We start from the raw sequence: 16,552 nt of genomic DNA, 5'->3' as shown, positions 1-16,552 counted from the left end.
GAGGTGCTTTAAAACATGGCTAGCCAGCTTGTGTTTTGCAGTGTTTTTAACTTCTTCTAAATCACTAATCCTCACCTCCGTGGCGACAAATAAAGTACGTTCCTAACAAGTACTGCAGGATGAAGAATAGCTAAACATGCTTCACTACACACCGTAGGAGGATACAATAGCTCACCGGCGTCACAATGTAAACAAATGCCATGGGTGGATCTATACCTGACATCCACTGTAATGATACCAAATACATTTAAATTCATTTTGTATTCATAAACTCAGGAAATACTTCCCTAGACACATGAGGACTTTGAATATGACCAATGTATAATTCTGTAACTACTTGGTATCGGAAATGTGTGGTATCATCCAAAACCAACACAATGAAAGCTATGGAGCGCTCCTGAAAAACGTTTTAATCATTGGGTTTTGGGGAAAGTAGCAAGTCTTGTCAAGTCAAAAGGCTCAAGTCCAAGTGAAGTCACAAGTCATTGATGTTAAAGTCCAAGTCGAGTTGCAAGTCTCTTTTCATGTTGTCAAGTCGAGTCTAAAATCATCAAATTCATGACTCGAGTCTGACTCGAGTCCAAGTCATGTGACTCGAGTCCACACCTCTGGTAACTACTTGGTATATGATCGATACCCAAATTTGTGGTATCATCCAAAACTAATGTAAAGTATCAAAGAAGAGAAGAATAAGTGATTATTACATTTTAACAGAAGTGTAGATAGAACATGTTAAAACAGAAAATAAGCAGAAATTAACAGTAAATGAACAAGGAGATTAATAATTCTTTTTTACAGATTGTTCTTTAGAGTGTTGACAAAATAATAGGTAGATAAATGACACAATATGTTACTGCATATGTCAGCAGACTAATTAGGAGCCTGTGTTTGCTTACTGACTACTAAAAGAAATGTTCACTATTTTATTTAAGGACAAAATTGCAATAATAAACATATTTTTAATGTAACCTAAGATTCTTTGTTAAAATAATGCAATTTTTTGTGGTCCCCTTTATTTAGAAAAGTATCGAAATGCATTTTGGTGCCGGTACCAAAATATTGGTATGGCAACAACCCTAGTTCCATCCATCCATCCATTTTCTTCCGCTTATCCGAGGTCGGGTCGCGGGGGCAGCAGCCTAAGCAGGGAAGCCCAGACCTCCCTCTCCCCAGCCACTTCGTCCAGCTCTTCCCAGGAGATCCCGAGGCGTTCCCAGGCCAGCCGGGAGACATAGTCTTCCCAACATGTCCTGGGTCTTCCCCGTGGCCTCCTACCGGTCAGACGTGCCCTAAACACCTCCCTAGGGAGGCGTTCGGGTGGTGTCCTGACCAGATGCCCGAACTACCTCATCTGGCTCCTGTCGATGTGGAGGAGCAGCGGCTTTACTTTGAGCTCCTCCCGGATGACATAGCTTCTCACCCTATCTCTAAGGGAGAGCCCCGCCACCTGGTGGAGGAAACTCATTTCGGCCGCTTGTACCCGTGATCTTGTCCTTTCGGTCATAACCCAAAGCTCATTACCATAGGTGAGGATGGGAACGTAGATCGACCGGTAAATTGAGAGCTTTGCCTTCCGGCTCAGCTCCTTCTTCACCACAACGGATCGATACGGCGTCCGCAACGCTAGTTGCTGCTGATTATTCAAAACATGATCTGAAGGATTGACACTCTTGTTCTTTCTTTGTGTCCTTTCAAAAGGTTTGAAGCGCACCTCTGTGTTTTCAAGACTTGGAGCTGAGGCCAAGGCGGACACGGCAGCCAACACAAAGAAGGTGAGAGCTGTTCGTCACTCTCTATGCGTGAAAATGAAAGAATGACTTAGCACGCTTCCTGTGCCGGCAGCCCACAGGCGTGTTCAGCCGTCTGGACCGAGCAGACGAATTGGAGGAGGCGCTCAGGTCGGCGAAGAAGGCGGCGAGCGCGCAGGAGGACGACAGCGACGGGGACGGCTCCGTCCTCCAGTACGCTGGCGTCCTCAAGAAGTCAAACCCCTCCGTGAGGAGTGAGCACACCAAAAAGCCGGCCCCGATCACACTGCGGCGCCTGGGTGGGAAATTTAAACAAGCCCCGCCAGAAGCGCCCACCTCCTCCTCGTGCTCCAACGGCGTCCCCCCTGCCAAAGTGAGCGTGCTTCAGAGACTGGGAAAGCTCCCCGCCACCACGCACCAGTCCGCCGTTACCGTGTCCACTCCGACGGCTGACACGCAGGACAACAGGGTGACCAGTACCCGGCCCAAAGCCAAGCAGAAAGGCAGCATAACGAGCTGTAAAGTCAGCAGCAGCACCAATGCTGCAGGAGGAGGAGCGGGGGACTGTGCGGGCGCCCAGATGGACTTCCAGGCTGTCAGTGTTTTTAAGAGACTGGGCGGCAAAAAAAAATAACTCACATCCCAAACTTTTTTTTTTTTTAAGGACTGCAAATTGATAAGAGTTTAAAGTTTTATTTTGTGTACGGACAATGACACAATCTTTTATTTTTACATTTGGTGTCACCTAAAACCTCATTTTTACAGTTTGAAGCTCCTCCCCTTGTATTTTAGTGTTTGGACAGAGTCATATCTTTCACTTTAAAGAAGTAAATATCCAAGTAGTAGAAAAAGAGCCTGAGGCATAAGCATGACAGTGATAGTATTTAGCTTTTTCCTTTGAAGGATGCTGCTGTTACAATACTCATAGTCCTCTTGAACCATATATTTCTTTTAAGTTTTTTTTTTATTTAAAATCTAAAGAACTTACTTTCCCCCCTCATTTAATGCAGTCTGATTAAAACCTTTAACTCGTCAGATGGGGACGCCGTGGCACGGTTGGGAAAGTGGCCGTGCCAGCAACCTGAGGGTTCCTGGTTCTATCCCCACCTTCTACCAACCTCGTCACATCCGTTGTGTCCTTGAGCAAGACACTTCACCCTTGCTCCTGATGGGTGGTGGTTAGGGCCTTGCATGGCAGCTCCCGCCATCAGTGTGTGAATGGGTGAATGTGGAAATAGTGTCCAAGCGCTTTGAGTACCTTGAAGGTAGAAAAGCGCTATACAAGTCTAACCCATTTATGTAGAACAAGCCATAGGATGACATTTGACCCCCTTTTCCCCATCACCACCTGCAACAGTGCGTTTTCAGCATTGCTCGATAATTTTTCTGCACCTCCTGCTCTTGCATTTGCAGGAATGAATACCTCTAAACCTCCTGGTCCACTTTTCTACCACTACGGAGTATTCTCTACCTGAAGGCAGCATGTTGAGTATTTTCAAAATGCAATGTATAGATTTACTAGCCTTGATTTCACACAGACTACATCTATATGACACTCGATATTTTTCTATGTGAAGAATCCAACCTAGCCCTAAATGTACTGTGAGCAGTCGTTGGTCAGCACTTGGCCAGTAGGTGCTTTGTCCCATCCAATCAAATGGTGTCACCAAACACCTGTCTTGTCTTTTAGACGTCACACTTGAATTTTGTTAAGGTTCTACACAATTAAAGTGTTTTATTGTCTCCAGAAACATAAAAGAGAACAAAAAAAAAAAGGATCTGCATTAAAAAAAGAGCGCCTCGTAAGAAGAATAAAAATAAGGGTCCACAAGTATTTGTCAGTTTTTTGTCACACTTGAATGAAGGTGTACGCACTATACTCTGTAACTTTGAAATATTAAGTTCCCAATATTTATTATTTATAGGGAGATGCTTGTCATTATCATAGAGCATGTGCATGTTCTAATACAGCCATTTTTTGGTTTTTTTATAGATAGATATCTTTTATCATAACAAGCACTGCGTCTTTGAAATTAGAGACCAATCTATCAGAAACCCAAACCTTTTGTGGGACCACTTAAGGAATCTGTTTAAAACTATAGAGCCCCACAAAATTGATTACACCCACTTGTCCAATGATGTAATCTGGAGAACACCTATGAAGGGCCAAATGGGACAAAACTAAATTAATATTTAAGTAATTACTTAAATGTGTCATTAAGTGATTGAACAAATGCTGAAATCCCCAATTAAATAATGAATTGTAATTTACATTAATGACACATTTAATAACATGTATGCGTTAAAGGCCTACTGAAATTATTTTTTTAAATTTAAACGGGGATAGCAGATCCATTCTATGTGTCATACTTGATCATTTTGCGATATTGCCATATTTTTGCTGAAAGGATTTAGTAGAGAACATCGACGATAAAGTTCGCAACTTTTGGTCGCTGATAAAAAAAAAGCCTTGCCTGTACCGGAAGTAGCGTGACGTCACAAGTTGAAAGGCTCCTCACATTTCCCCGTTGTTTACACCAGCAGATGGGGGATTCGGACCGACCGAGAAAGCAACGATTACCCCATTAATTTGAGCCAGGATGAAAGATTTGTGGATGAGGAACGTGAGAGTGAAGGACTAGAGTGTAGTGCAGGACGCATCTTTTTTCGCTCTGACCGTAACTTAGGTACAAGCTGGCTCATTGGATTCCACACTCTCTCCTTTTTCTATTGTGGATCACGGATTTGTATTTCAAACCACCTCAGATACTATATCCTCTTGAAAATGAGAGTCGAGAACGCGAAATGGACATTCACAGTGACTTTTATCTCCACGACAATACATCAGCGAAGCTCTTTAGCTACGGAGCTAACGTGATAGCATCGTGCTTAAATGCAGATAGAAACAGAAGAAATAAATCCCTGACTGGAAGGATAGACAGAAAATCAACAATACTATTAAACCATGGACCTGTAAATACACGGTTAATGCTTTCCAGCTTGGCGAAGCTTAACAATGCTGTTGCTAACGACGCCATTGAAGCTAACTTAGCAACGGGACCTCACTGAGCTATGATAAAAACATTAGCGCTCCACCTACGCCAGCCAGCCCTCATCTGCTCATCAACACCCGTGCTCACCTGCGTTCCAGCGATCGACGGAAGGACGAAAGACTTCCTTCATCTGATCATCCATGCGGTCGGCGGCTAGCGTCGGATAGCGCGTCTGCTATCCAAGTCAAAGTCCCGGTTGTGTTGCTACAGCCAGCCGCTAATACACCGATCCCACCTACAGCTTTCTTCTTTGCAGTCTTCATTGTTCATTAAACAAATTGCAAAAGATTCACCAACACAGATGTCCAGAATACTGTGGAATTTTGAGATGAAAACAGAGCTTTTTTGTATTGGATTCAATGGTGTCCGAATACTTCCGTTTAACTATTGACGTCACACGCATACGTCATCATACATAGACGTTTTCAACCGGAAGTTTAGCTGGAAATTTAAAATTGCACTTTATAAGTTAACCCGGCCGTATTGGCATGTGTTGCAATGTTAAGATTTCATCATTGATATATAAACTATCAGACTGCGTGGTCGGTAGTAGTGGGTTTCAGTAGGCCTTTAAGTTCCAATTATATAACACATTCACGTAAACCAGGGGTGTCAAACGGATCAGCTTTTATCCGGCCCGCGGGAAGAATATGCTAAGTATAAAAATGAGCCAAAATTTTTGAATGAAAGAAACCACTGTTCTAAATATGTCCACTAGATGTCGCAATAGCAATTCTTGGTATCTTTGTAGCTCATTGCTACATATGTAAAAAATAAAAATAAACCACACAATGTCAGTGCACCAGCCGAGGAAAATGAGCAAACTACATAAATAACATCCTGTAATTTGATTTTGATATTTTTTTATCTTGATAGATTGAAAATGAACACCAATAAGTTGACTAATATCACATAATTAATTCAGAAAGTGTAAATAACAACAAATAAAGATAGCACACTATTAACCGCAACATGTAAGTGTAAAATAAAACCTGACACCATTATGATTTGTACATTTTCAGAATGTGCTTGTTCTCTTTTTAACCTACACGGTGGCCTTGTGGTTAGAGTGTCCGCCCTGAGATCGGGAGGTCATGAGTTCAAACCCCGGCCGAGTCATACCAAAGACTATAAAAATGGGAGCCGTTACCTCCCTGCTTGGCACTCAGCATCAAAGGTTGGAATTGGGGGTTAAATCACCAAAAATGTTTCCCGGGCACGGCCACCACTGCTGCCCACTGCTCCCCCCACCTCCCAGGGCCTGAACAAGGGGATGGGTCAAATGCAGAGGACACATTTCACCACACCTAGTGTGTGACAATCATTGGTACTTTAACTTTAACAAAGAAAACAATCTGAAGTTTTATTTATTTTTAAGTTATCGTGCCGTGATTTTATCACTCTGTCCCGTTTGGATCGAACCCAGGAATTTCGTATTGTGAGGCAGACGCACTGACCCCTGTTAGTAAAGTATCCATCCATTTCTACCGCTTATTCCCTTCGGGGTCGCGGGGGGCGCTGGAGCCTATCTCAGCTACAATCGGGCGGTAGGCGGGGTACACCCTTTACAAGTCGCCACCTCATCACAGGGCCAACATAGATAGACAGACAACATTCACACTCACATTCACACACTAGGGCCAATTTAGTGTTGCCAATCAACCTATCCCCAGGTGCATGTCTTTGGAGGTGGGAGGAAGCCGGAGTACCCGGAGGGAACCCACGCAGTCACGGGGAGGACATGCAAACTCCACACAGAAAGATCCCGAGGCCGGGATTGAACTCACGACTACTCAGGACCTTCGTATTGTGAGACAGACGCACTAACCCCTCTTTCACCGTGCTGCCCTGCTAGTAAAGTATTCAAAGTTATATTTATTTGATTTTGTCCCATTTGGCTCTCCGTAAGTGGTTACGTCATAGGAAAAGGTGGGTGTAATTCAACTTCCTGGCCGCGAGAGGTCACTGTCGTGTCCCGTCAACCTCCTCGAAATCCCACCGGGTGACGTCATTATGTTCAACCGCAGTGAAAGGGTAATTAGCATGTAATCACTCTCTATCCATCCATCCATCCATCCATTTTCTACCGCTTATTCCCTTCGGGGTCGCGGGGGGCGCTGGAGCCTATCTCAGCTACAATCGGGCGGAAGGCGGGGTACACCCTGGACAAGTCGCCACCTCGTCGCAGGGCTAACACAGATAGACAGACAACATTCACACTCACATTCACACACTAGGGCCAATTTAGTGTTGCCAATCAACCTATCCCCAGGTGCATGTCTTTGGAGGTGGGAGGAAGCCGGAGTACCCGGAGGGAACGCACGCAGTCACGGGGAGAACATGCAAACTCCACACAGAAAGATCCCGAGGCCGGGATTGAACTCACGACTACTCAGGACCTTCGTATTGTGAGGCAGATGCACTAGCCCCTCTTCCACCGTGCTGCCTCACTCTCTACCTCTAACAACCAAAAAGCTGTGAAAACGATGATGCTGCGTTCCAAATGTATGTTATTTACTGAAATTGAGTGAGCCTATGGCTTTGCACTTTGATATATATATATATATATATATATATATATATATATATATATATATATATATATATATATATATATATATGTATATATATATATATATATATATGTATATATATATGTATATATATATTGCATTCTATTTTAGTTATTTTGAATTTATTTTTGTACTATTTTTGATTATTATTTCTCAACTGTTTGTATATGTTGAAATTGATAAATAAAGGTTTATAAAATTAAAAAAAAAACAAAAAAAACAATTAGCATGTAATGGCAGGCACGCTTCGAATTATAATCCAATCGTGTCATTTTAAAAGTCGCTGGTACATTTTTTATTTTTTTTTTGCCACGGCGGCAAATAGCCGTGACGTGTCTGCGCGGGCGAGCGATTAATCGCGGTTAATTTTGGGCTGCAGCGAAGCCCTCACGATGCTGGTGTTGTGTGTGTGTGTGTGTTTTCCCCCCACAATGCTTTGCGGCAGGGACGGTGCTGAAGCTGCGCGCCCCTCAGACGACGCAGCCTCACAAGCCAGATAGCTTTTTTCCCCCGGTAGTAAAACTATCAAACGGTAATGTTAATGTTTAATTTCGCCAAGCGCTAACTTTTTTTTTTAATTTTGCCGCCCTTTTTCTCCCCAGTCCAAGAGGCGCATCCTTTATGCACAGCACGCCGCTCACAGAGCACCATGGCCGGCTCCAGTCACTACTAGTCAGCATGGACGCCAAGCAGCACCACATAAAGAGCCTCAAAAGCTACCCGGAGACCAGCGGCAGGAGTCTGGCAGCGGCGGCGGCGGCAGGGAGCGGAGGCGGTGGCGGAGACGCCGGGGGTCGAGTCGGCGAGATGGACATGGAGACGAAGATCCAGAAAGCCGTCGACTTCAAGGCCGAGGGGCACCGCTGTTACAAGGAGAAGAAATTCCGCGAGGCGATAGGTAAATATCACCGGGCTCTGCTCCAGCTGAAGGGGACGCACGTCGTCGACGGAACCACCGGCTCTGAGGTCAACCTGCTCAGCCAAGCGGCCGCCAAGCTGACCGAGGACCAGCGGAGAGCCGTGGAGAGCACCGAGATTGAGTGTTATGACAGCCTGACAGGTAAGATGCGCATCAGACACACTGACCATGGAGCACCTTTTCAGCAGGCGAGCTATTTTTTAAATGACCCATATATATATAAATAAATAAATAAATAAATAAATATCCCATCCATAATACCTGGGATTTATATAGCACTTTTCTAAGTACCCAAAGTTGCTTTTACATCCATACATTTTCTACCGCTTGTCCCTTTTGGGATCGCGGGGGGTCACTGGAGCCTATCTCAGCTACAATCGGGCAGAAGGCAGGGTACACGCTGGACAAGTCGCCACCTCACCACAGGGCATAAATAAATATATATATATTAGGGGTGTGGGAAAAAATCGATTCAAATTCGAATCGCGATTCTCACGTTGTGCGATTCAGAATCGAATTCTCATTTTTAAAAAATCTATTTATTTTTTATTTTTTATTCATCATTCCAACAAAACAATACACAGCAATACCATAACAATGCAATCCAATTCCAAAACCAAACCAGACCCAGCAACACTCAGAACTGCAATAAACAGAGCAATTGAGAGGAGACACAAACTCGACACAGAACAAACCAAAAGTAGTGAAACAAAAATTAATATTATCAATATTAGTTACAACTTCAACATAGCAGTGATTAAAAATCCCTCATTGACATTATCATTAGACATTTATAAAAATAAAAATGAAAGAACAATAGTGTCACAGTGGCTTACACTTGCATCACATCTCATAAGCTTGACAACACACTGTGTCCAATATTTTCACAAAGATAAAATAAGTCATATTTTTGGTTCTTTTAATAGTTAAAACATACATCCATCCATCCATTTTCTACCACTTATTCCCTTTGGGGTCGCGGGGGGTCGCTGGAGCCTATCTCAGCTACAATCGGGCGGAAGGCGGGGTACACCCTGGACAAGTCGCCATCTCATCACAGGGCATAAATAAATATATATATATATATTAGGGGTGTGGGAAAAAATTGATTGGAATTCGAATCACGATTCTCACGTTGCGCGATTCAGAATCGATTCTCATTTTTAAAAAATCGATTTTTTAAATTTTTTTATTATTATTTAAAAACAATTTTTTTTTTTTAATTAATCAATCCAACAAAACAATACACAGCAATACCATAACAATGCAATCCAATTCCAAAACCAAACCCGACCCAGCAACACTCAGAACTGCAATAAACAGAGCAATTGAGAGGAGACACAAACTCGACACAGAACAAACCAAAAGTAGTGAAACAAAAATGAATATGATCAACAACAGTATCAATATTAGTTACAACTTCAACATAGCAGTGATTAAAAATCCCTCATTGACATTATCATTAGACATTTATAAAAATAAAAATAAAAGAACAATAGTGTCACAGTGGCTTACACATGCATCACATCTCATAAGCTTGACAACACACTGTGTCCAATATTTTCACAAAGATAAAATAAGTCATATTTTTGGTTCTTTTAATAGTTAAAACATACATCCATCCATCCATTTTCTACCACTTATTCCCTTTGGGGTCGCGGGGGGTCGCTGGAGCCTATCTCAGCTACAATCGGGCGGAAGGCGGGGTACACCCTGGACAAGTCGCCATCTCATCACAGGGCATAAATAAATATATATATATATATTAGGGGTGTGGGAAAAAATTGATTGGAATTCAAATCACGATTCTCACGTTGCGCGATTCAGAATCGATTCTCATTTTTAAAAAATCGATTTTTAAAATTTTTTTATTATTATTTAAAAACCTTTTTTTTTTTTAAATTAATCAATCCAACAAAACAATACACAGCAATACCATAACAATGCAATCCAATTCCAAAACCAAACCCGACCCAGCAACACTCAGAACTGCAATAAACAGAGCAATTGAGAGGAGACACAAACACGACACAGAACAAACCAAAAGTAGTGAAACAAAAATGAATATTATCAACAACAGTATCAATATTATTTACAACTTCAACATAGCAGTGATTAAAAATCCCTCATTGACATTATCATTAGACATTTATAAAAATAAAAATAAAAGAACAATAGTGTCACAGTGGCTTACACTTGCATCGCATCTCATAAGCTTGACAACACACTGTGTCCAATATTTTCACAAAGATAAAATAAGTCATATTTTTGGTTCATTTAATAGTTAAAACAAATTTACATTATTGCAATCAGTTGATAAAACATTGTCCTTTACAATTATAAAAGCTTTTTACAAAAATATACCACTCTGCTTGCATGTCAGCAGACTGGGGTAGATCCAGCTGAAATCTATGTATTGAATGAACAGAGAATCGTTTTGAATCAGGAAAAAAATCGATTTTGAATCGAATCGTGACCCCAAGAATCGACGTTGAATCGAATCGTGGGACACCCAAAGATTCACAGCCCTAATATATATATATACATTATATACATATATATACAATATATATGGGCAGCACGGTGGAAGAGAGGTTAGTGCATCTGCCTCACAATACGAAGGTCCTGTGTTTGATCCTGCGCTCTGGATCTTTCTGTGTGGAGTTTGCATGTTCTCCCCGTGACTGCGTGGGTTCCCTCCGGGTACTCCGGCTTCCTCCCACCTCCAAAGACATGCACCTGGGGATAGGTTGATTGGCAACACTAAATGGTCCCTAGTGTGTGAATGTGAGTGTGAATGTTGTCTATCTGTGTTGGCCCTGCGATGAGGTGGCGACTTGTCCAGGGTGTACCCCGCCTTCCACCCCTAATGTAACTGGGATAGGCTCCAGCACCCCCAGCGACCCTGAAAGGGACAAGCGGTAGAAAATGGATGGATGGATGTATATATTTGCATGTGTTAGGTCAGGAAAAAACACAAGAGGCTTTATCATCCCTACAAGCCTGTTTCACAGGTTTATTATTATTATTTATTTTTATTTTTATTTTATTTTATCATACTTTTCTAAATAAAGGGGACCACAATTAAATAAAATCTGGGGAAACCCGCAAAACAGGCTTGTCGGGATGATATAACCTAACATATATTCCGCTCTACCCTGGTATTGAGCACTGTATAACGGATAAACCACAGAAACCTCAACTATATATATAAATATATATATGTAATATATATGTATATATGGTAACAGTTTTGTATGGGGAACATATTCACCATTAATTACTTGATTAACATGCAAATTAGTAACATATTGGCTCTTAATTAGTCACTATTAAGTACTTATTAATGCCTTATTCTGCATGGCCTTATTATACAAGCAGTAAGCCATTAACTAAGAGTCTTCCCTCAATAACATCAGAATTGTTGCTTATTAGTAACCCTAACCCTTATGTTCCCCTATTGTCCAAATAACTCTAAATTAAGTCTTTGTTACTGAGAATATGTTCCCCATACTAAAATGTTACCATATATATATATATATATATATATATATATATATATATATATATATATATATATATATATATATATATATATATATATATATATATATATATATATGTTAGGTCAAGAAAAAACTCAAGAGGCTATATCATCCCTACAAGCCTGTTTCACAGGTTTCCCTTTCCCATTTTATTTTATTTATAATTATTATTTATTTTATTGTATTTATGTTATTGTGCTTTTCTAAATAAAGGGGACCACAAATAAATAAATAAAATCCCCTGACGAGTAGAGAAACCTGCGAAACAGGCTTGTCGGGATGATATAGCCTCTGATATAGCCTAACATATATTCCGCTCTACCCTGGTATTGAGCACTGTATAACAGATAAACCACAGAAACCTTGACTATATATATATATATATATATATATATATATATATATATATATATATATATATATATATATATATATATATATATATATATATATATATATATATATATATAATTATATATATATATATATGTATATATATATATATATATATATATATATATATATATATATATATATATATATATATATACTGTATATGTATATATATACTGTATATATATATATATATATATATATATATATATATATATATATATATATATATATATATATATATATATGTATATATATATATATATATATATATATATATATATATATATATATATATATATATATGTATATATATATATATATGTATATATATATATATATATATATATATATACTGTATATATATGGTAACACTTTAGTATGGGGATCACATCCATCCATGTTCTACCGCTTGTCCCTTTTGGCATCGTGGGGGGTGCTGGAGCCTATCTCAGTTGCAATCGGGCGGAAGGCGGGGTACACCCTGGATAAGTCGCCACCTCAACACATGTTTAGCTATTCCTCGTTCTGCAGGGATGATACTTGTAAAAAACTTACTTTATTTGTCGCCATGGAGGTGAGGATTAGTGATGTAGAGTAGCTAAAACACTGTAGACTTGCTTTAAGACATTAGCCATGTCTTAAAGCACCTCTTCCTGAGGGCGTTTCAGTGTTATAACTTCACCTTTATCTTTACTTTTTACACCAAAATGCGTCCATTCTCCCTTTTCTGTCTATACGCTGTGTCTGCTTGTAGGTACTCTGTGTGTGTGTGCTGACGAACATGCTCCTCTGCTCGTAAAACCAGCAATGTCACGACATGAGGACGACGCGCCGTCATGCTCGTTAACAAAAAAGGGGGTACTTTTTAGAAGCTTAATAGTACGGAATATGATTCATTAGTATAGTACTATACTAGTTCCCGTATATACTACTTGAAAGTAGGGCTGGGCGATATGGCCTTTTTTTAATATCGCAATATTTTTAGGCCATGTCACGATACACGATATATATCTGGATATTTTGCCTTAGCCTTGAATGAACACTTGATGCATATAATCACAGCAGTATGATGATTCTATGTGTTTACATTAAAACATTCTTCTTCATACTGCATTAATATATGCTCATTTTAAAACTTTCATGCAGAGAGGGAAATCACAACTAAGTCAATTTACCAAAAGTGTATTTATTAAACAGTTATTAAGCAGTGGCACAAACATTCATGTCATTTCCAAAACAGAAAGTGCAAGATTATCAGAGACATTTTAAAACAAGCTATTAGTGCACTTTTCTGCATGATGTCACTAAGATGACTTATCAAAACAACACTAAATTAAAGTGCACTTTTTGTACAGAACGCCACTACAATAGTTTAAAACAAATAAAGTGCACTTTTGTGCATGATGTCACACAAGATATTTCAATAAGTGTCAAATAAAAATGAGCTGCATAATAGGAAATCAAATAGTGTATGTCCTTCACTATGCGGTAGGTTCCAGCGGACGTTATCTCCTTATGTCGTGGACTATTTTTTTTCATACGGTGTTGATGTGGAAATGGTTGCCTCGGCATTTTGTGGGTGTGGCACCGAACGGAGATGTTGACATGCAGAGTTTCAAGCACTCTTCATTCTCTGGCAGGGGACTTTTCAAATGATGCTACATATTAGCAGTAATGCTACTTTTTATAGCAACGCTTTTGCCCCACACTTGACATGCTACGATTGTCTGTTCAACATATTCCCACTTGAAGCCAAACCACCGCCAGACGATGGACCCCCTGCTGTTTTTCTTGGGAATTAATTCTTCCTTCATTTGTTACCAGATTCGCACCTTCTTTCTCTCGTATTACCACTCGCACCACAGCTAACTTTAGCCATGCTGCTACCTCTCTGCTCAACGAGGGGGTATACGTATGTGACGTATGTAAGAAGGTGCGCTTGTTTAATAAGTCTCTGTGAGAAGGAGAGACTAGAAAGAGTGAGAAGAGCCTGTAGTGTAATGCCTGCAGCTAAAAGCAACTGCGTGAGAACGTATACTCGAATATCACGATATAGTCATTTTCTATATCGCACAGAGACAAACCCGCGATATATCGAGTATATCGATATGTCCCCCAGCCCTACTTGAAAGTATATGTGAAGGTAACAGGGGCAGCTCCACTTATTGTTAATTCAATAACAATACACGTGGTCCTTGTTTTGATGTTTACGAAGTTATGTGGTTACGAACACCTTCCTGTTGTTTATTAGTACTGTCAAAAATGAGAAAGCTAAGTGTGCGTGGCAGAAAAATGGATGGACAGTGAACAGTAACAATGAAGCAGCGTATAGTTGGTGTCATTATTGAGACTTCCTTCTCCAAATCTCGCCCTCCCTTGCAACACACGAAGTATGGAGTCTCTCTTTTTTATTACCAAATCATTGAATTATGACTGTATTATATATGTCCTTCATGTGTTATGTAGGTGTGAGTGACTGCTGTGAATTGATTCATGATTTACGTGAAAGTTCCGACTTACATTAAAACTTATATCACAGTCGTGGTAACGGAACTCACTTGTAATCTCCCGTATCACGAAAAAAAAAATGCTTTTTTCCCTGTTACTGTGTCATCTGCATGTAAATAATCGCCTTTTTAGATTTTTAACTGATGTAATCTCACAGAACAATACACTATCTAATATGAATACATAAACAACCGGGTATTTGAACAGAACAGGCATTTAGATTTGACGCTATTCACGAATAAACAAACTTCATTACATATACTGGATATACATATATACACACATATGTACACACACATATATATATATATATAGTGGAACAGGATGAATGCCCACGTCTTCCCTATCTAACGACATACAATACAATATGTGTAATACAAATTGTGCCTATCTAAAAATCCAATGATAATAATAACTAGAAAATTGCAGCGGAAATTTTGATGGGCCTGCTATCTGTACCCTGGACCTCTGGCCGGGGGTCGTCGGAAGCCGCCGTACTTATACTTGTACTCAAACTTATAATAAATAATTCACCCCTATACAATATCCTAACCCAGTACTCTACTGTGCAATATTACCCTTCGAGTGCAATACGTCCGACACTGACTGTCATTACTTTATTACCTCAGTACTCTTGATTTGTTCTGTATATTTTACAGTTTTTTGTATATTGTTTTGTATATTGTACATGATTGCTTATTGTTTTTATTGGATAGTAGTCTGTTTATTTAAATTCTTATTGTTTATCTTTATTACTTATGTGATTTATTTGTATTCCATATTTTTTTCTGCACCTTATATTGGAGTCCTTAATCTCGTTATATGCAAATATGATGCCAATAAAGTCCATTCTATTCTATTCTTCTATTCTACTTTTAAGATGGTGCAGTGTCTGAATCTGTGAGTTTTAGGTTTAATTGTACAAAATGAGCTATAGAGATAGCCTAAAACATTAGCACGCTTACATTAAAATGTAACACTTAGCATGTGTGCTAACGATGGCATGCTAACAGTTATTTTAAGTATCACAGCTGTAAGGTGTATGGCTGCAGAAGTAGAGAAAAAAAGTGAAATAACTGCAAAAATAAGTTAGCATTCTAATATTAGCTTGCTAGCATGCTAACGTTTGCATGTTAACAGTTAACAAGTGTCAACGTACCAAGTTATTTGACTCTGGGGTAAACGGAAGCAAATTTAGGTAAAAAAATATGCTTAAATTGCATGCAGACAAGATAACGTTAGCATGCTATCAGTTAGCTTGTATAGAAAGTAGACAAGTGTGTGAACAAAATGAGACGTTAAGCACGAGCTACGTGAAAGTATGGCTGAGCTACAAGAGGAGGTCATCTTGTTGGCGTTTGTCTCAGAGCAATTGTCCATTAAAAGGGTATGTACCCTTTAAATTGGCCCATTTCTGCATTTATTCGTGAATAGCGTCGCCATGGTAACACGAAATGTTCCCAACTTAAAGTATCGCTGTAGGCACGAGTGAGACCTTTGCGATGGTATAACATATGTGGGGGTTCGTTGGCTGATCCGTCTCGTATTAATCGTAAGAGAAACGTGCGGAACTATAATAATGCTACAAGTTGAAGTATGTGCAATAATAATATGGGCTGCTTGCATTGCAGCAGGCCCATAAATATTGATAATGCCCACTGTTGCAGGAGCGTGGAATGGCCTAAAAAGTCAAACTACTGTACTATAACAAACATAAGACGACCCTTCTTTTTTAAGACCTGATCTTTGGAAAAATACAAATGATGCTTTCAATATTGATTGAAATAACCACTGGTAGATTGCAAAATGA

The 16,552-nt window shown here is 39.7% G+C and overlaps 2 protein-coding genes across 5 annotated transcripts in view; both read left to right on the top strand.

Moving 5' to 3' along the window:
* The window catches only part of lg10h19orf47 (linkage group 10 C19orf47 homolog), a 35,075-nt gene extending 31,496 nt beyond the window's left edge, over positions 1–3,579 (top strand). For 2 of the 4 annotated variants that reach the window (XM_062060243.1, XM_062060242.1), the window contains exons 7-8: positions 1,699–1,772; positions 1,843–3,578. In XM_062060243.1, the coding sequence (XP_061916227.1) occupies positions 1,699–1,772; positions 1,843–2,382 (614 nt within the window). In that variant the 3' untranslated portion in view covers positions 2,383–3,578. Of the gene's footprint in view, positions 1–1,698; positions 1,773–1,842 lie in introns of all 4 variants that reach the window. The other 2 variants (XM_062060240.1, XM_062060244.1) reach the window with 2 other exon arrangements.
* A 4,224-nt stretch (positions 3,580–7,803) lies between these two features.
* The window catches only part of ttc9b (tetratricopeptide repeat domain 9B), a 55,552-nt gene continuing 46,803 nt past the window's right edge, over positions 7,804–16,552 (top strand). The window contains exons 1-2 of the mRNA XM_062060239.1: positions 7,804–7,906; positions 7,977–8,434. Coding sequence (XP_061916223.1) covers positions 7,996–8,434 — 439 coding nt within the window. The 5' untranslated portion in view covers positions 7,804–7,906; positions 7,977–7,995. The remainder of the gene's footprint in view (positions 7,907–7,976; positions 8,435–16,552) is intronic.

Source organism: Entelurus aequoreus, linkage group LG10 (genome assembly GCF_033978785.1).
Source record: "Entelurus aequoreus isolate RoL-2023_Sb linkage group LG10, RoL_Eaeq_v1.1, whole genome shotgun sequence".
In the NCBI taxonomy this organism is placed as follows: Eukaryota; Metazoa; Chordata; class Actinopteri; order Syngnathiformes; family Syngnathidae; genus Entelurus; species Entelurus aequoreus.
This window is presented reverse-complemented; position numbering and strand designations above follow the sequence as displayed.